The 20,019-nt window shown below is 41.7% G+C and overlaps 1 protein-coding gene across 3 annotated transcripts; it reads right to left on the bottom strand.

The window, feature by feature from the left end:
- Nucleotides 232–19,519, bottom strand: PKN3 (protein kinase N3). 3 transcript variants are annotated; one of them, XM_021414322.1, is made up of 22 exons: nt 19,383–19,519; nt 16,085–16,367; nt 15,421–15,584; nt 13,817–13,946; nt 13,571–13,722; nt 12,992–13,187; nt 12,394–12,585; nt 12,035–12,144; nt 11,415–11,558; nt 10,401–10,476; nt 9,268–9,454; nt 8,558–8,669; nt 7,718–7,794; nt 6,158–6,224; nt 5,490–5,581; nt 4,940–5,116; nt 4,788–4,850; nt 4,171–4,247; nt 3,489–3,631; nt 3,130–3,237; nt 2,500–2,580; nt 232–1,896 (listed from the first exon to the last, which is right to left on the bottom strand). In XM_021414322.1, the coding sequence occupies exons 1-22, from the start codon at nt 19,401–19,403 to the stop codon at nt 1,684–1,686; spliced, it is 2,865 nt and encodes a 954-aa protein (XP_021269997.1). In that variant the 5' UTR covers nt 19,404–19,519; the 3' UTR covers nt 232–1,683. The 3 variants fall into 3 exon arrangements, with proteins under 3 accessions (XP_021269997.1, XP_021269998.1, XP_021269999.1); XM_021414323.1 differs by having other exon boundaries at nt 16,085–16,349; nt 19,383–19,492; XM_021414324.1 differs by having other exon boundaries at nt 16,085–16,164; nt 19,383–19,467.

The following is a 20,019-nucleotide window of genomic DNA, read 5'->3' as shown; positions in this document are numbered from 1 at the left end:
CAAAACACAGCGTTGTGCTCTTTGGTAATTCTCTTGTATGTGCACTGGGATTGTAGTTTACAGTATTTTTACTATAAAAGTATTAAATAATTAATACACCTTGTTTGTTTCTTTTTGCCTCTTTTTCTGAAACTCAGCTTCTTCATTTCACCTGAACTAGCAACCCACTGTGCTTAACACTCTAAAGAAGTCCTCACCTTAAAAAAAAAAAAATGGAAATCACAAAACAACTGCAGGGCCATAAGCAAGCCAAGTAGTACATGCAATTGGAGAGGAAGATGTGTATCCTGCTTTAAATGGTGCAGAGCAGAAGGTTGAAAGTATGTTTGTATCCTGGAACTTTCAGCAGCAGTTATACTTGGCTCTGAAAATAGGGAAACAAGGTTCAGAGTGAATTATTTGTTTTCCACAAACATATGCTCTTACTAAAGCTCTTAAATGTCTCTGAATTCTGAGGCATTTAAACCCAGGCAACTCACAAGCTGCTTCTTATCCTTATCTCCAAAAATAGCACAATTGTATTAGTTCAACTTCTGTCTACCTCTACTGAAGAAAACCGAAAGAGCTTTGTGTCCCTACTTGTCTTCAGTGGAATGCTTCATTTCTATATATGCTTTCCTTTTTTGCCCAACTAGCTCACATTATGAATTTAAGAGAAGAAAATGCATCTAACCAAGTTTAATTACAAAATATGTTGCTAGGCAAACTAGATCAGCTTAAACATCCCAATTTTCCAGTACTAACACTGTCAATATTTAACTATTCCAAAGAAGATATAAGATATAGACATTGATAAACAACTGCAGAGGGACAGCTGCAATCATTTGGATGTGACAACTGATCATACCATGCAATATGTACACCAACAACTTGAGATGGAAGGAAAAAACATACTACCATGTCATTTACAGAGAAAAATAAAATCCTGTCTGCTGAGTTTAGTTTGGGTAGCACTGATCTGAAACATTCACCTAGCACCAAGGAGATGAAAAGCTGAAATTTCATCATAAGGAATAATATCTTTATTTCAAAAAAAAAGAAAAAAAAAAGAATGAAAGAAAGAAAGCATGTGCAAAATTGTGGCTTCTTTATATTATTAAAAACAATAGCTAAGGTTTCACATCCTGAAAGAAGTATAAAGAGACTTTTTTTTTTACTTAAGATACATCACTTGGATCATTACCAAACTGAAACACATTACCTCAGTTGTGTTAAAATCCATTCCTTCTCTGGCGTACACACGAGTAGGCACAGGTATAAAACCATTACAAAGAAGGAATACTGCATATCTCTTCCATAAAACAGGTGAGAAGCGGCCATTCTCCCTGGGATTATGTAACCTAAAAGAGCTGCGTTACTTACTTAGGCTCTATGTAAAGAGTAACCTGGGATGCAGAGATGACTTGATTTCATTAAGTCCAGATTAAATTCCAAATTACTCTAGGTATTCAATGGCAGCAGAAGACACATTCAGTCAAAAGTGAACTTCTCAAAGGTAATTCACATCCAGTATTCCTCCAACAAGCAAGGCTGAAAAAAACACAGTAGAGTAACTCAGCTTGAAGGGCACTTCACCACTACTCCTTCTATGAAGTTTGTTGACTTTTCCGTTGCCCATGCCAAGTCCTCTCTATGCCCTCTCAAGATGGTAACAATTTGTTCATTTTTCTTATAGCACAGGAATCAAGCATACAAAAGTTGTTTGGAGACGAAGTCAAAGTCCTTGAAGACAGCCTGCTCCTTACGGGTTAGGAGAGCAACCTCCTCTGGAGGAGTCAGAATTGGCTTCTGTGATGTAAACTCTTCATCAAAGTTGCTAATGTCCATTGGATCTTTTAAAGTGGGCACAAAAGGGGGCTTCAGAGTCCTGGCATACAAAGCATCCCAATCCATTTCCTGTAAGAGAAGGAAGGGAACAGGCCAGGCTGACGTGATTTATGAAATGTGAAGTTAAAATGAAGGGAAAAAACATGCCAAAGCAAACAACATAGTTGGTGTAGGCCACGTAGTATAGAGATTCAGTAGCACCTGGAGGAATGGTAACACCCTTGCCTAGAGCAAACACATGCCATTGACTCAAAGCACATTTCTCAGTTTCTCTTAGGACTTTTGTATATTCTGCAAATGTAGGTGCCATCAACTAAACTGACTGGCAGTGTCTGCCATCACTAGACCACACCTTTGACTGCTGCAGTTTGATTTATAATGGAGTATTTGGTGATGGCTTAAAACAAATGTATATTCGTACATAGAAGCAGCACAATTTGGAGTAACAAGCTGGCCCTAGAAGCTTACAGATCCCAGAAAACACACTTAGGGGGTGCCACTGCCAACATAAACTGAAACACTAATGCCTGAATAGAGCAATGAGATGCAACAGAAGCTGCCACTAAGATCTCAGCAAGAAATAATGGAAATTTGCCTCAATACCAACAGAAAGCAAACCACTCTCATCTCAAATACGAGAGCTAAGAAGGAAGAAATAAAGTGAATTCCTACCTTAAAAAAAGGCTGGATTTTAATCTCTTCTGCATCTTTTTCCCCTGCTCCTAGTCTACGCTCTGGACATTTTTGAAGAAGCTGCAGGAAAGATCAGTTCAAAATTAAATAACTGGAACAAAGATGGACAAAACCAACGTTCTGGGGAGAAAAAACTAAAAGAGATGGACCAGCTCCTCAGTATCTTCTCATTCACTTTCTCTGCAGCAAAGTCAAACTGCTAGTAATAGCTCAGCTCCTTGTGAACAACTTGCCAACATCAGTAACCTACCCACTATAAACTGCATGTAGCATCTCAGTTGTGCACCTGTAACTACCAGGTTACATTCTGAATCAAGCCACCTTCACTGAATGACTCTAATACTTCTGTTTTTGAATCAGCACTTCTCTATTTCAGAGTTTACAGCAACAGACCTCAGTGAGAAGCTTCCTTAGCCATTCTTAAGCAGAAGAATAACATTTATGTAAAGAGAAGGAATAATACACATACATTTTAAATGTTTCCTCGTCTCTGTAGGCAGCTATAGGTTACACACACAGATGGTAACTGGTCCTAACAGAGTTCCTCTGGATCCACTTATAGTAAAATACAAATTCCTCAGGCTCCCAGAGACCTCTCAAACCCATTACCTTACGGATTATAGAAAGTGCCTCCGATGAAAGGAATCGTGGATACTGGACTTCATCATTGACAATGCTATCAAAGACTTCTTCCTCATCGTCTCCAGGAAATGGTGACTGCAATTGTGACATTTTTTTATTTAACATACATAGCACCCATTCCTTGCTAATATATAGGAACAAGAATAGTGAGGAGTTGTACAGATCGATTACTATTTGGCAAGCACAAGAAAAATGATCTAAATACTACATTATTATAATAACTACTAAATAGTCGGCTACTTTCATCAAAATTTTATCTCACATGGTCAGGTACTGCTCTGCCCAAGATTGCTTGATAAGATTCTCTAAAAGATATGTGGTCTTACCTCACCAACAAGCATCTCATAAATGAGTACACCCAGTCCCCACCAGTCTACTGCCCGAGTGTATGAGATGTCTGTGAGGACTTCTGGAGCCAGAAATTCCGGAGTACCGCAGAAGGTGTTTGTGCGATCTCCAAAGCCTATTCCTGTAGGACAAGAACACTCCTGTAAAATCCAGCACATGCTTCTAAGTAGATCACATGCAGCCACATCTTCTGGAAGCAATAGATCACCTCTTGATAATTTGTTGTTGTTAACTGTGCAAGGGCTCTCATCAGGGCTTGTAAATACTAATGAGAAAGTATGATACCTCAGGTCCTCAACAACTCTGAATAACAACTCAGACAATGCTTAAATAAACAACTCAATCCAGAAAACCTGCGGATTCCACTGCTCATTTACTTAAGTACATATCTTGCAGCATCCTGTATCCTGGCTTCTTTCAGCAAAGAAGTACATTGTAAACTCCTTCATAAGGTTCCTGAAGAGCAAAGGGTACTCTTCCCAAGGTCATCATGGCCAGACAGGTGGCATTTGCTTAAGTAGAGATGAATACATATTTATTTTAAGTGGAGATGAAGTTACATGCAGCCACCTGGTACTCGTATTTGTGAACACCTTAACAAAGCCCAGACCCTAAACTTTGTTCTGATGGTTCAATATTGGCTTCATCAAAGGAGCTCACCTTCCTTACACAGTCCAAAATCTGCAATCTTCACAAATCCTTCAGCATCTAAAAGCAGATTATCCAATTTCAGGTCCCTGTAGGCAAAGAAGGGGGTGAAGAAAATGGCAGATGAAGTCTGAGGACTGCCATCCAACAGAGTCTTTTGCATGAGGCAGAAACTAAATGTTAATAAAGAGAATAAATATCTACATTCAGTTTAAACCATGTATTATTTGGAAGATTCCCCTCAACTTACTGTCATTTTCCTCTTAATAAAAGCCTCACAAAGCACTTAGAGCTGGGTGGGGCTTACTTGCTGTGAAAAGAACATCCCATGATAGCATGACAAGTTATTCAACTGTCCAAGTAAAAAAGAAAGCACTGAGTTACAGGTGCCACCAGAATGTACTGACACGTTACAGAGGATGATACATCTACAACGTCTCAGATGAATAGCTTTTAGATGACTTTATTCACCGTGTGATGAACATGCTGACAGCAACAGGAGATGGGAAAAATAAAGACAGACAGAAAGATTAGAAACCTCAGCAAGATAGTTAGCTCCAGAGATGTAGCTACAAGAAAAAACTTTCAAGTTGCTGAACTGTCTTATATCTGACTTTTCGCTGCATTACCTATAAACAATTTTCTTCTCATGCAGAAATTGGAGTCCCAAGATCACGCAGGCTGTGTAAAACCTAGCAAAGAGGAACAGTTATCAGGAAAGATATATGAGAACTGAGTTAAACATTTACAATGCCTGGAAACTAGACTAATTGTAACTCACTGCGCTGTACGCTCTGGAAAGACATCTTCATGTATGCGCATCATAAGATCACCTCCTGGAGTGTATTCCATCACAAAACAAGCATGGTGAGGTGTCTGGAAACATGCAAACATGTTCACAAGGAATGGATGATCAGAAGAATTGACCACCTCAAATATTCGCTTCTCACAGTTCAAGCTGCCAGGATTCAAAGAATTAAAATGTCAGCGTTAAAACTTGGCAGAAAAGCCTGTTTCAAGAAAGACAGAATGAAGATGAAAATCTTTACCCCTTATGATACAGAAATAAAAGGTATGGTCTATTACAATATTTGTCTTGCATGCTTCCAAACCTTGAATTTTAGACTGTTCTTCAGGTGTGTATTATTGCACCAGATGGTAGAAAGTAGAGCTGTTGTAAATTCCCTTATTCCTGATTTTAGTTACCCCAGCCTTAAGGTCACCCTTAACATTAACAGTACCAAGACTAGTACATATCAGACCTTCTAACAGTTCATTACAGGCATGATAATATATCACTGGCAATTGTACCACTTCTAAACAAAGCTCACCTATCAATTTCATCTCTCCTAATAATATCTTTTTTCTTCAAGGCTTTGATAGCATACAGCTTCCCGGTTGCTTTGTATTGGGCCAACAATACCTGAAAGACAACAGAAATGCTGTACTCCAAATAAATCTGTTATTTCCTTGTCGGATTACTTTGACTCCCATTGACAAAAACTATTTCCATCCACTTCAGACAGTCATTCTTCAAACCAGGCTCAAGCAGCTCTAAAAATGGAGCACTTTTCCCTACTCCTTGTTCTGCTGCAGTCCAGAAAGACGTCACTGAAAGTTATGGTCTTTTCAGAACCAGCAGTATTGCAGTTGGTCCTGTGTTTTAAAAGCACCTCAATGCTCTTACAGCAAGCACCTATACACACACTTTGTGGGAATTATGCTATTCCACTAGTGATCACAGTGATAACGAAAAGAATGGTGATGCTGTGCTCTATTAGATGGTTTGGGACTCCCTGGAGGGTTTCCTCCAGGTTTTGAAGCCACGAATCTTCAGGAGTTTTCGCTGTTATCAGGAGTACCAGCTGCTTGTGGTTTTGCTTTGTATATTCACAGTGCAACAAATCTCTGCAACATTTCCATTCACACTCTGAGGCAGAGGCCCATGTTCACAACCGCAGCCCTACCGCCCTCCGCAGAGAGAGCACTTTGACACTACCTTCCCAAAGTGGCCACGTCCCAGCATGGCGATGCAGTGAAAATCCTCAAGATGAACTGCCCCTTTCCTGAAGACAAACAAACAAGATTTGCTGAGACAACATGCAAAAGATGCAGAAACAGAACGCAAATGAGTGTGTATTTGTGTAAGGAGAAGCAGCTCAGTACAGAAAAAGGCAAAGTGAACACCTGCATCAGCCACCTAGGCTGAAATCTTGAGAAGTTAGGCCTGCTGTTCTGCCACTGAAGAAAGGATCAGGTAACTATCAGGTAAGGAAACCACTCCTAGTGGTAGCAGTCTCTACCTTCCATCTGTACGGGCAACAAGAGCAATAATTCTGCCTCTCTGAGGCTTGCTCTCTCCGTTACTTCCCGTAATGGAATTAGTTCTCCCGCATCTCCCATCCTTGGGGGAGTAAAATTCAAATTTGCCAACACTCCTTTCAGCTGGCTCATCAGCAGTTGTGATAATCAGACATGAACATATATATCAAGCATCAGGAGGACAATGGAATAATAATAAGAAAAGTTCTCAAACAGGAATTGAAAATGAAACAAAGGGAGACAACAGACGTAAGACATTGCTGGAGAAAAAGAGAAAAAAAGCATGTCTGAATAAAGAGATTCTATAGAACATTATATCAGCTACAAGGTGTTACCAAGGAAACTCAGATTGCAGAATTGCTTGGAAATAATTTAAAAAACAAAACACCCACCCCTCAAAAGCTTTACACCAGGACCACCTTTAAAAGGCAGCAGATGCTCTCTATACTTCTCCAGTGAGTGAAATGAAGGGCTCAGAAGGGACTCATGAAGGACCCAACTCCCTCCTCAGCTTTCTCAGAGAGAAGGTAAAGTAATGTCTGAACGCATCCTGACTCCAGCATTTTGAAGATGGGACCCCTCAAAAGTGATGATGAAGTTATCAGAATATTCTAAGATCTGAACTTCAAGATCAGCTTAGATACATCTTATTTGTGCTTTTTCAGTCAGTGTTTGTTCAACAACAGCAATTTTTCACTTTTCCTGTTTTTGGTATATATACTACTGTGTATCTTTTCCATATACAAGATACATATGTAACTGCTACAGACTATAAACAACTTCCTGTTTTATGCCTCCCTATGGAATGAGACATTTTATCTTGCATATCAATGAAAACAAAAGAGTGAAAGGGGTGCCAAGAGTGTTTCTTAAATACATTTCTTATAATTCTACTTTGGCATGCCTAAATGAACTATACTATAAAACTTTAAACACAAGGAAGCACTGGAAGACAGTTAAGCCACTTTAGTTTCTACTAACATCGGTTATTACATTGTAAAGGCTATTAATAGGCTAAGTAATGGGGTTTAATGAGCAAGTAAGGTGCAGCAGATGCTTGGAGAAGTAAAGTTCAGAGCAGACTTTTCATGGTATTATCCACTCTCAGCACTAAGAATCTGCTGTTGAAGAAACCAAAGCACATCTTTAGTAGAATTTTTGTACTGTACGCTCAAAAATTTCAGCCCAGAGCTTCTTTAATCTGTGACCCAAGACATCTTATGCTGCCCACTGTTACCTTGGAGATGCCTGGATAGCAAATTCTGTTAAAGCAGAGCTGCAAGTCTTCTCCTCAACATGCAGCCTCTTCAGACACTAGGAACAGAGAGAAAGTTGCAGTATGTTATTCTCTGGAACCACCAAATCAGGTGTAAACACCCTCATCCAAATTTCCTCTGGTGTAACGATACAGCACGACAAGTATTTGAAGTTTTTCACTTCTTGGAGGAAAGCAGCATGAACAAAGGTTGTCTGTGGCTACACAAAACTAGTACCGTGTAAGTTTTTAAAAGTCTAGGGAAAAAAAAACATTCTCTTTATAGAAAAAAAGGCATTTCAAGTCCCTAAAAGAGCTATAGTGATTAGAGAACACAGTCTCCTCTACTGTCAAAGAGGAAGAAAAAAAAGATTAGACATGGTAGAACACAAGCCACTAGGCATTATATCACTCAGAACAACCTTCCTGCTCCTTTCTCTCAGAAAAGGAGAGCTCTTGTCTCCTTTTGCCCAATTTCTTTAATGACAAACAATTTCATCTGGTCCTAAAATCCTGTTGAGCCCTACTCTTCATTCATGCAGTCATCTGTTCTGTACTTCTGCCCTGAACTCCCAATGCTGACCTATCTTGCATTTTGCAAGAAAAGCAATATGTAATTAAAAAAGAGCTGCAAGACTTTTGTGAAGACTCTATGCCAAAATAGCTTACTGGACTTCGAAACCTCAGAGACCAATCAGCTCAGCTAATGAGGAGGCAATTGTCTGAAGTACAGCTAATTTCTCCAGTAATAAAACAAATTAGAACTGGGCCTTGAAAGAATATTGACCAACAAATAAAAGTCTCCCTATTGGCCCAAATTACCGGAGAGTCTGCAGGAGATGGCGTTGGTTCTTTGGATTTGGCCATCAGAAAGAGACGTGGAGGCTTTGGTGGTGCTTCATCATCATACGTAAGCTTAGCCACAGGGAAGTCACTGCATTTGTAAGAAAAAAAATAAAAGAGATTGCCTTGGAGCAGAACACTGTATAGAAACACAAATGTATCACCTTTAACATGTAAGCAAAGTTTCTGTCCAATACAGTGGACAAGAGGACCATTCCATTCACACCACACGTCTGTGAAGTATCAACAGGAAATATGCTCTTCTAAATAAATAAAAACTATCTATTAAGTTGTTGATGATTAGACTCACGTTCCTTTTGAAAATCTGCTTTATTTTTTCTGCCTCATAGTGCATATGACCACTTTTATACCCACAGTTCTCACTGCAGAGGAAAATAAAGTTGCTGAAATTCCCCTGGTTCTGGAACACACTGCTTGCTAGGACAGCAATTTTGGACATTGGTTCAGGGCTAACAATAAATCAGAGGGAATCACAGAATACTGAACAACCCACCAAACCCACTTCATTTTAGGCAGCATCAGCTTTTCTTAAAATCCTGAATTAAGTTCTACAGACACAATTTTCATATCAATACATTCTTCCACCTTAGTAAGGTGCAATATAATTTTAAGGTGTATTCTATGCCCATTCCAGACTGTCATACAGCAATACCCAGAACGTGACTTACCTACTCAGCTTGGTTATTGAGTCAACATGATTTTGTAGGGGAACTGGAGAGAAATCCATATGCATGGAATCATGAAGTGGGGGACTCAGAGTGCTAATGGAACTACATGGAGGGAGGAAGCTCATCATCAGGCGACCCCAAGCAGCAACGTTGATGTTCATTTGAGGAGCTCGGAGAAATTCTTTCCCTGCAGGAGTCATGGTCAAAACACCACTGAGATTACAATGCATGGATTACAGTCTGATGAATTGTTCAGCAACCATTATCACCCAAACACCTGTGGGCTTACTCGGAAAAATAGTAGTGCATCTGAGAGAGAACGAAGATTCCTTTAAGGGAATAAAGTCTAATAATGATGATGAAATAGATCCATATAATACCATAACAATCCTCAGGCACAAGCTTCATAAAATATTTTTTTTAATTATCTTATTTTAAGCCAAGTTTTCTTCTACTTGTACACTGTATTTTAATCATTCAGCCCGTTAACAGAAAGCTTCTGAAAATATCTCAAGAACCGTATAAAGCTTTTGGGATCTTTTTATTATTTTTACCACCTCCAAAAGAACATAAATATAAAATCTAATTTATCCCCACTGCCAAGAGTCCTCTGTATGTAAAGTCTTACCTTACTCAGCTTCACAGGCAAAAAAAAATTGCGGACAAAAAAGAAAGTATGCAAGTTATCCCAGCCCCTAGGCTGACATGCCAACTCCAAAGCCTTGACAGACAATAGTAGCCTGTTCATGCTACAGTCTTCTACAATTTAAGTTTTCCAATACCTGTTCTTTCATCAGTAACAACATTGCTGGCCAAATTAGCATAGCTCAAGTCCTAGATCTTGCTAAGAAGTCTGTTAAATAGTAGTAATTGTATCTTCCTAACACTGGGAACTGTGAATAGAAACACTGCAAAAATATCACATTATACACTACGCTGCAACCAGACAGCCTGCGTTTTTTGTGACTGAACATTCTAACATTATAATAAAGTCCACCTACTTACACACAGTAATTAACAAGCATTTTAATACGTCTCACAAATTTAATGAGATAGGAGTGCACGTCAGACTACTTGTGCAAACTCCTGCCCTCACCCACACACCCTAGATAGTCAGTTCTATAGTAGCTTACCTTTCTGTTTGGGGAAAATACGTTTCTGTCGCTGCAGTTTTGGCTTTCTCTCAATGACGGGATTACAGAACATCACCTGTCACAGAAGCAAAGGGGATTTTTCAAGATACTGCATTTACACTCTGAATGCAATCTTGCACACATGTGCCCTCTCATCAAATTCTCCATTCAAATCTTTTTGGTAAGCTAGGAGTCACTCCCACAGATTCCAGATTGTGTTATTCTAGCTTCACTGTCTAAACATTTGTTATTTCAACCGTAGTTGGAATTTTCTGCTACCTGAAATGCAGAAAACCTAAAAACTTGAGACCAATTCATATCCTAAACAAAATTAATCTAACTCATAAAGCTATACACTAAAAGCTGCTTTATAATGCAGCCACTTGGAAGTTGGGGAAAAAAAAAAAGTAGCAGTCCGTGGTACAAAAGTTTAAAAAAAGTAAGTCAACCACTAAACACAAAGGACAGGAGGCAAATTCTGGTAGATAAGGTCAAGATCCTGCTTTTGGAAAGTTAACCACGGGATCTTTCATCACAACACAAAGAAGTAAGTACTGTAGCATGTAAAGGATTATCTGGATGATCTCTTCATGGACGGCATTTAACTCTTTATTACTAGCCTCAGAAAGATGATAAAATAAGTATACCCAGAGGGAATTTGGAACTCTGATTCTATAGTTTGTGTAATTCAAACCTGACCATTAAGCCCTATGCCTAATTAAAGTGTCACCAATGATTCATAATGAAAGCAAATAAAAAAAACAACGGTTCTCACAGTGCACACACACAATTACAGAGGAGTAGCTGAAGTGACACTTCAGGGTATGTCTTATAATATCACATTGCTCCTTATTCATATATGCGATATGACACCAAAGTATTTCAGGTGTCACTCTACCCTTCTAGATTATTGCTCCTTTTGTTCCTTGTATACCGAGTTGAACAACTGCTCTCAGGGCAGGCACCCTGAACAGACAGATTTCTCTGAAAAAGAAACAAAGTCGACATTTCTACCTCTGCAAAAAGTATTCCTTGGGGTTCAAGCAAGAGGCACATCCCGTGGCGTTCATTATCGAGGAAATCATCCAAACGTAAAAACTTCACTGCACAGAGCTCTCTCCAGTCCCTCCAATAAATTGAAATTTCAAGTTCACGAGACTAGAGGGAATGGGTGGTTGGTGGAGGAGACAAAAAAGCAGAAGAGTTACATACTGTCCCATGATCTGGACATGCTACACACATGCTGCTGTTAAATTCAGTTATGCTGTTAAGAAACTTCCTAATCCTTCTGTTCCTCTACTGCCTCTGATGTTTTCAGATCTTTCCAGCTACAAAACCTTTTGGAGATAGCTGTCTTTGCTCCATGTTTCAGAATTCTTTGTTAGAGTCAGTTTACTGGTAAGACAAAATAAAACTGCTCAGATACAGAGCAAAGGACAACAGATGTTGTTCAGGCTGAATTTCTGCCAGAGATGCACTGCCTTGAGGGGAAGACTAAGATAACTGGTACATAAAAGAACATGGGGACAGTGCCAATACAGAGTTGAATCAAAAGGAGTTGCAACTAAATGAGCAAATTGTGCAAGGTGAAATGGAAAAACAAACACAACCCAGGAAATCTTAAACCATCTTACCCTGTCTAGCTCAATGACAAAACTCTGGTCCCATGCCTGGTTATTAACTGGTCCCCAGTTTGTTTGGCCAACCACTATATTGTCCACTTTGAGCACAGCAAGGACTTCATCTGGACAAAGGAGAAAACGTGGATTACAATCTTTTACACCGCTATAAAACTAAAGATAAATTTCTCATGCTGAAGGTGGCTATCCCAAATCAAATATAATTTCCATGAGATAGCTAGGAGGATTAGGTATAATGTGAATCATTCTCTCTCCTAGTTTTGCAGTCTCATTCTAGGCTAACATAGTACTCAGAAGAGAAGCTTCCTGCCCCCAAGCGCCAATCACATCTCAACACAGAACCTCATACTCACTACATAGCTCTTCATTTCGCAGGGACTTTCCTGCAACACCACGGCCATGGATACCCAGGCCAACTCTTGTTCGGGAAAAGGACCTCAAATCACTTGGGCTGCCACAGACAGGGGAAGAACCAGCCACCCGAGAACGTCCTGGAACATTTTCCAATAGATCCTGACATCCCATCAATCTCACTTCCAACGTTCCTGAGGAATTTTAGGAGAGTAAAGAATGTTATTCCATAAAAGACAACAGTGATTCCAGTCAGTCTATTCTCACAGGGGTCCAAGAATTTCTCAGATTCATTATTCTTTGGCTAATAGCTTAAATCTACCCCAGGTTAGAATAACATAGTATAGAACAGTTCCGTTGGAAGGGACATACAGAGATCAACAAGTCCAATTGCCTATTTAATAGATTGAATAGATTTAATATATCAATCGACTACTAACTGATATAGTCAGAAAACTTTTACTGGCCTAGAAAAAATAAGCCCCATTCACAGAAGATCAAATGTCCATGTAACAAGAGGGCTTACAACAATTAGAAGAACTGCAACTTATTTTCTCTTTCATCTTCTCCACAGCAACATGCCACGCAGGATTTACATACCTGTAAGGGCTGTAGGCTTGACAACTGAAGTGGGTTGGATAATGCCATGCTGAGCTCCCAGGGAGGAGGTATTCACTAATTCCTGCTTGATGAGTGCTCGTTTCGGGTGATCTGGAGAAAGCCCACAAAGCTGACGTTCCAAGGACAAGCGCAGCAGGTCAATCTTCTGAGAGGACTCTTGCAAACGACCCTGAGCCTAGCAATATGAAGTAGAACAGAAAGCAGGCAGAAGTTTTCAAAGGAACAGCTCCAGTCCACGTACTATTATTCCTTTATGAACAACTAGAGTTGGTCTCAAAAAAAAAGAGCTGATAACATCTTAATAACAAAGGACTTGAGGGAATATTTTCCCACAGATCCTGACTGCCCCACTGGTGTCACTTCCAACATTCCTAAGTAATTTCACCAAAGCAAGGATTATTATCCCTAAAAGATAAAGTGATCCCAAACAGTCTGTTCTCACAGACACTCAGGAATTTGCCAAATTCATAACTTCTGGTTATTTCTGCCTATTCAGGCTAAATCACTGATGTTGAGGCATGCAACTGCTCTCTTAAGAAGACCTGAATAAGCGCTTACCTCAGCCAAAAATTTGCGATCTTGTACCCGACTCCCTCCTAGGATCTTGAGCACATTTTTTGCCCCCTCAGCTACAGCAGCTTCAATGCGCAGACGATGTCTCAGCTCCTCAATGCGCAGCTCCACAGCACTGATGGTGGTCCCCAGCCTCACTGGGCATTTGGGAGATAAAAATACAGTGAGGATCAAAATAGACTATTCTGGATCTTAAGGCTTTGGCCACATCTTTTACATAAAACACCCTACCTGCTGGATCCACTGTATCTTCCATCCCTCCTGCCGACTGAGACACCTTCACAATGTGCATGCGGATAATTTCAATCTTTGTCTTACTGTCCTGAAGCATCTGCTTAGCTGTAGCCAGCAGCTTCCGCTCCTGCCAAAAAGAAAGCATGTGCAGAGAAAAGACCATGTTCATTAAAAACAGATTATGGTGATGTGTTCAGCTAGGGGGGTGAGATGGTACCTGCAATAAGGATCATAGAAACGATTCTGAAATAGCATACATAAGCATTCATGTAAAAGAGACAATGCTGAGGATCAAGGACTTTGAGATCAATATCTCAATTTTTACAGAGAAAGGACAGGCCAAGGAGTCTTTGATGGACTATGACACCAGGGGAAAAACAAAAAAGATGAGTTGCTACAACTTATAGATATGTCAGTTAATACCAAATCTTGCCGTCCACTGAGACTTGTGGTTCACTAGTCGGTTGTACTTACAGTATTTTTGAGCATAACCTTTGAGTAAATCAGAACGGCACACGCCCATACACTGCTGGTCTAACTGAAGTAAGCTTGAATTTTTTTTTAATTATCCTTTGACTTTTAAATTTGATTATGCCAAACTCAGTAAGTGGGATGAATATGAAACTAGTAAAGCTCTGAAAATTTCTCTCAGATAAAGAGATATCACACGCTGAACTCCATCCCAAATTACTTAGCAGCATCAATACATCACACCAACTCAGTGAACAATACCAATGCTTTTAAACTTCATTTTCCTCAAGTTACCAACTGAGTGTGCCTCTTGTACTACCTTCACTGCCTTCTCAAGCTTGGAACAGATTTTCTAGAGATAGCAATTCTATCATGCCACTTCCTATGAGATACTTTATTCCAGTTCAAATCTGCCTCTAAAACAGAGCCACTACAAACACTGGGATTGGATGTATTAACACATCTACATTGGCATTCAGTCATCCAAGTTTAGCATCTACACCAAACGAGTCATGAAGAGTTTGTAGTGGGTAAGAAGAGGACTTTCCAAAAGGTCATCCATCCATCCATCCATTCAGGAATGAATGAGAGTGCCTACAGCAACTCTTTATCTACCTAGAACTTTCCACTGAGACTACAAAAGGACTTTGGTGGCTAAGGTAAAAAAGAAAAAAAAAAATAAAAACGATTCCCAACTCTATCATTAATACCATTAAGCAACATTCAAGAGCAGAAGCACAATCAGCATAAGCCATGGAAGAACTGCCATAAGGATCAAAATTGCTAGACCATGCCTTCCAGAAAAGCCTTGTCCTCGCATCCAGTAATTATAGATTAGCTTAAGCTCTCAACAAACGATACACGTGCCATCCAATTCCTTTTCAATTCCTGAAATCTATGCATTAGACTTGCTGCAACGTTATTTTCATATAATTGGCTGTCCCATGCAGTACCATAATCTGCTGTCACTATGCTGAGGACCAAAACACAGAGCTAGGATTCAGTCAAGTATGCTTCACAGATTAATTTCTCTCACACACCAATTACCAGAGAGAGTTTGTATATGGACTTTAAATATATATTTAATTCCAGGAATCAATATTCCCAAATTGTTTTTTATTCCTGCTTACCTTGGATGTTGCACTTGAATACATCTGGATCATATTCTCAGCTCCTTGTTTGACTTTCATTTCAACATGCAGCTGCTTTTTCAGAGCTTCAACCTTCCTTGCCATGGGATCTGGGTTTCTTTCCCAGAGACAAGGGTCAGGAGATAAGGATCCATCTGTACAAACTATGTCATCAACATAATTAGTCATCTTTTCTTGGGTTATTTCACTGTGCAGTTCTAAATGATTCTACAAAAGAAGGTTAAGCTACAAAATAACACATAAAAAGGTCTCTATTCTCTACCAAACTGACTACAAAATATTGTTTCAAATGAAGCTTAAGTTTCTAAGTATTTTTTTTTTTAATCAGTGAACCACTCCTACCAATCACTCTTTCAATTTTGTGCTCATTCACATCCCATAAGGGACTTGAATGTTCAACTGCCCAGAAACTCTAATCAGAACCCTTCAATTTCACCTGCAGCCTGCTCCTGAATATTGTCCTTGACCAGCATTCTTCCCTCTACACCAATCTCTTGTGTTGCGTGAATCCTTTCACCTCAGTTGCCCCATTCCCAGCGTTTTTCTGCACAGATTATTTCATCAGCTGAATACCAAGAGGTAAAATCCCTGCTAGCATTGGAACATCACAAGATTTTCCTGTCAATCGTGACCCATGGCATACCTGTCTTATTGTCCTCTCTGTCAGTTATTACAATCCTCGCATTGAGCTCCTGAAGTTCCCAATGAAGTTGTTCTAGTTTCCTGTTGGAGGATTTCAGCACATGCTCTATATGAGCAAGATTTTTTCTGTCTGTTGTCGCTTTACGCAGGTTTTCTGCTCCCTCTTTAATTTTCAGTTCTTTCTGTATAGCACGGCGAAGCAGTTCCTTCTCCCCCTCCAGCTTTTGCTGGAAGCTTGGATCCATTAAGTTCACACCATTGCCCAGCTGCAAGAGACAGCTGCCCTGCAGTCAAGCAACATTGGGCAAGAGGATTTCAGAAATAACACAGTTTAACCTTCTTTTTAATGATAAAACAATACCTTTACAAGATTCCACTCTTTCATTTCATTTAGAAAAAGGTTTGCACAAATTCTGAAGCTCATCTTTTCATGAAGTTTTCAAGTCTTAGATTCAAATTCCAGAAGACAAAATGCAACCCTGATCATACTGTGCCATAATTTGGTTTTAAACCATAGTGGAAACAAACCTCCATCTTACTTTTCTTCTGGTTATTCAACAGCTACATAAATCTTTGTTCCTATAGTATCAAAGCTTTGCCACTATTTGCCTTCATCCTGATCAAGTTTTACTAGTACCATACAGTAAATACAGATTATGTGTCCAAAGACACATACCAACTAATGTGTTGCTCTGGGCTTTGTTCTGTAACATTTTCGATACTCCTTGTTCTGGTGTGATATGCCTCAGCAGCAGATCTGGACAGAGGAGCTCTGTATACAAACTTTGAACCTGCACAGTCTAGGCAGTAGCAGCAGAAGTATATCTCACTCACCAAACAAGCACTGAACTCAAACAGGAGCTCTTAAAACTTTATCCAGGACGCTAGCTAACACCTAAAGAAACAGATCAAAACAAGAGGCTACGCTTCTCTCTTCGGCACAAGGGCTGGCTCTCTGGCATTTAGAGCATTTAATACCTTAACAACCCAGCATGAACTACTCATCACATTCCCCACTTAAATGCAAAAGAAATAGTTGCACAGCCAAACTCCACTCCACTAATCAACTTGATACCACACAACCCATCAGTGACTAAAGACAGAACTCAGGAATCCTGACTTGCTTTCATATTCTTTAATTGGCTGACCACATTTCCAACAATAAACCACACTGGTTTTGCATTACTCATGTACATTGCTGCACTTTAAGTGTGCTGTGCATCCAAAGCCTATGTCACTCACACAGAAACACACGATTATTCAGTCACACTCTTTGTACATTTTGTTACGCGTCTCAAAGACCCAAACCAACATCCTCAATCAGTTTGCAGTACATTTTCAGCCTAACAGCAAAATAATGAAAGAACTAAAAGGAAAAACAAATCTATTTTAAATTTGGCCTAAAACCAAGTTGGGTCTGCGAGGGATACGCTATAGCCATAATAGGAATTGTTCAGATTGGTAGCAAAACAAAAAGGTTCAGATTAACATCCTGAGTCCAGGAAGTTCTCGCCCAATTAATAAAGCCAGGAACTAAGCCAGAGCTTTGAAAAACATCCCGGGTTTCGCGAGGAAGAACTTGAATCATGGAGTTCCTGAGTCACAGGCAACCTCTACCAGCTCTAAGTTGGAAAATCAAAAAGCTCTTTATCCAGCTTGCAAAAAGTGACTAAAATTAGTTTGCTGGTTGTTAAGTAGCATTAAAAAAAAAAAAACAAAAAACAAAACATCAGAAAAAGCAGGCAGATTTATTTTTTATCCAAACTATGCAAATGGAGGTAAGCAATCCATCCTCTCAATCTGCCCGGAGCAATGGAACAAATAGGTGGTGCAAGATTAATGCTGACAAAGGGTCCTGAGTCCAGAAACCTGGATACTGATTCAGAGAACAGGCACAGTCCGGGCAGTTGTCAGGTCAGTTTTCCTTCAAGTCACTCTCTGCCAGAAGCTGGTCAGAATGCACCACACTCATTTTCTAAATATAATTCGAATGTAAGCATGGTGTGTTTTACTGGGTCCTACTTCCCCTCTGTAGAGCAGGAAGTGCCTTAACATAGATACAGTTTGCCCCAGGAATCTAGAACATTCTATTACTGAGGAGGAGAAGAAAGCTGAATTTGCATTTGTGTTGATGCATTTTGCACTCTGACTGAGGAATGTCGGTGGGGTGCTGGGATGCCGCCACAGCCCACGTGCAGCTGTTCTTGGCTTCCTAGAGGTCAGCCCTTCAGTGTATGCCTCCAGCGCAATCCAGACGCACATTCACAGCTTGCACAGAAATACCCCAGCTAGCTTAAATTAGCTTGCTTCTGGTACTTTTAGCAGGGCTGCTAGAACTCACCCAGGGGTTCAGCTGCACTCGGGCTGTGCCGAAGCATCCAGACTGCTTCCTAGCCAGCAACGATTCCAGCAGAGCCCAAGTTGCCCTTAGTACTCTGGATTGCAGCCCCCCTGCTACCCAGCCTGGCCACCAGCTCCACCTGCACAACGCCCAGAGCAGAGCCGGCCTTCAGAGCCACGCCACAGACGGAAACTGATTTACAGTTTGATGTAACGAGCTAGCGGTGCTGAGAGCATCCCCGCTGCAGACCACACGTGTTCACCAGGACATTTTAAATCCTGTCTTTCACAGCAACTTCGTGCTGAGGCCCGCGTCGGGCAGACTCGCATTAATCACATTCACTCTTTACAAGAAAAGAACACGAATTGGTTTGGAAAAAAAAACGATTGTAATCTTGCCTGGAGCTGGTCCCCTTTCCAACACTGAACTTTGAGTTTTTTGGCAAGCGGAGAGCCCGTACGGCTGCAGGATGGGGAACACCCGCAGCAATGGCACGGAGCGCTCTTTGTGCCGCCTCTCCATCACTTCTTGCCCAGATTCGGCTCGAAAGGCCTCATGGAGGACTGCATACCCCTATGCCGGGAGCTTATCCCAGAAACCAGCGTTTTTCCCAGGGGGGAGCCGTGCAGCCCACTCTCCTCGCGCAGCCCCTCCCATGCCGAGGACCCCGTTTTCCTCCGCAGCACAGAACCCGTTTCCCTGAGGGGCGCTCCGGGCTCCCGCCCTCAGCCCCCCGCCTCCCACCGCTTCTCGCAGCGCCCGGGGCGCGGTCCCTGGGGGAAAGCCGCAATCCTCTCTGCCCACCGCCCCCTCCCGTGGCCGTGTGCTTCCGGCGGAGCACGGAGCTGAGTTTTCCAGGCGGGAGAATGAGGAGACCCTCACAGGGTCCCCAGAACCGGGCTGCGGGACGCCTCGATGCCCCGCGCCTCACGCTCGCCCCGCCCTCCGAGCCGCTCACCTGCGGGCTCCCCGCCGCCATCGCTCCGTGCGGCTCCGCCAACAACCGGCACTTTTTCAAACTTCAGCCTTCCCGGGAAGCGGTGCGGCCCCGCCAGCGCCCTCTCGCGGGGTCCAGGTCCAGGAACTCCCGGCGGGCGGCCCTCAGGGAGCGGGGATCCTCCTCCCCTCCCCGCACAGCGCCCGGCCCGGCCCGCCGCCTCCGCCCGCCCTGAGGGAACGCCCGGGGTGGCGGCGGGAAGGAGAAGCGCGGCGGACGGATGCTGAGGAGACCGAGGTACCTCCCGCCCCCTGCGCGGGCACAGACACGCAAGCACCGGGGGCTTGTGGCAAAGTGGCGTTACGGGGACACTGTGACAGATCTTAGCTCGGGCCCTGCTCGGTTCGTGACATCTCCGGGCTGGAGCTGGGCGCTGTGAGGGCAGATCTCCGCTGGCAGATCTACCAGGTGTTTCCAGTTTGCGTGTAGGGCAATCTCCAGCTCTCTTCTAGAGACGGTGTTGCCCTGGAAGGACTTTGCCAGTCTCTCCGTGAAAACTTTTCCCCTGTAGAGATGCCCCTCTGCGGGGCAGGATCAAGACAACGCTGCTTCAGCTGAATATTTGGGACAAAATAACCCAAGCCCATTGGCAGGATCA

Source organism: Numida meleagris, chromosome 16 (assembly GCF_002078875.1).
Source record: "Numida meleagris isolate 19003 breed g44 Domestic line chromosome 16, NumMel1.0, whole genome shotgun sequence".
Lineage (NCBI taxonomy): Eukaryota > Metazoa > Chordata > Aves > Galliformes > Numididae > Numida > Numida meleagris.
Note: the sequence above shows the minus strand (reverse complement) of the source record. Positions and strands in the feature narration are given on the sequence as shown.

What these genes read in the sequence shown, in the direction of transcription:
- PKN3 (XM_021414322.1), bottom strand. Translation starts at nt 19,403, where the DNA reads ATGGCGGCGGGGAGCCCGCAG. An exon ending in TGGCGGCGGGGAGCCCGCAG is followed by an intron (nt 16,368 to 19,382) that starts GTGAGCGGCTCG and finishes GCTTGACTGCAG; the next exon opens with GGCAGCTGTCTCTTGCAGCT. An exon ending in TATTTTCCCCAAACAGAAAG is followed by an intron (nt 9,455 to 10,400) that starts GTAAGCTACTAT and finishes TGACTCCTGCAG; the next exon opens with GGAAAGAATTTCTCCGAGCT.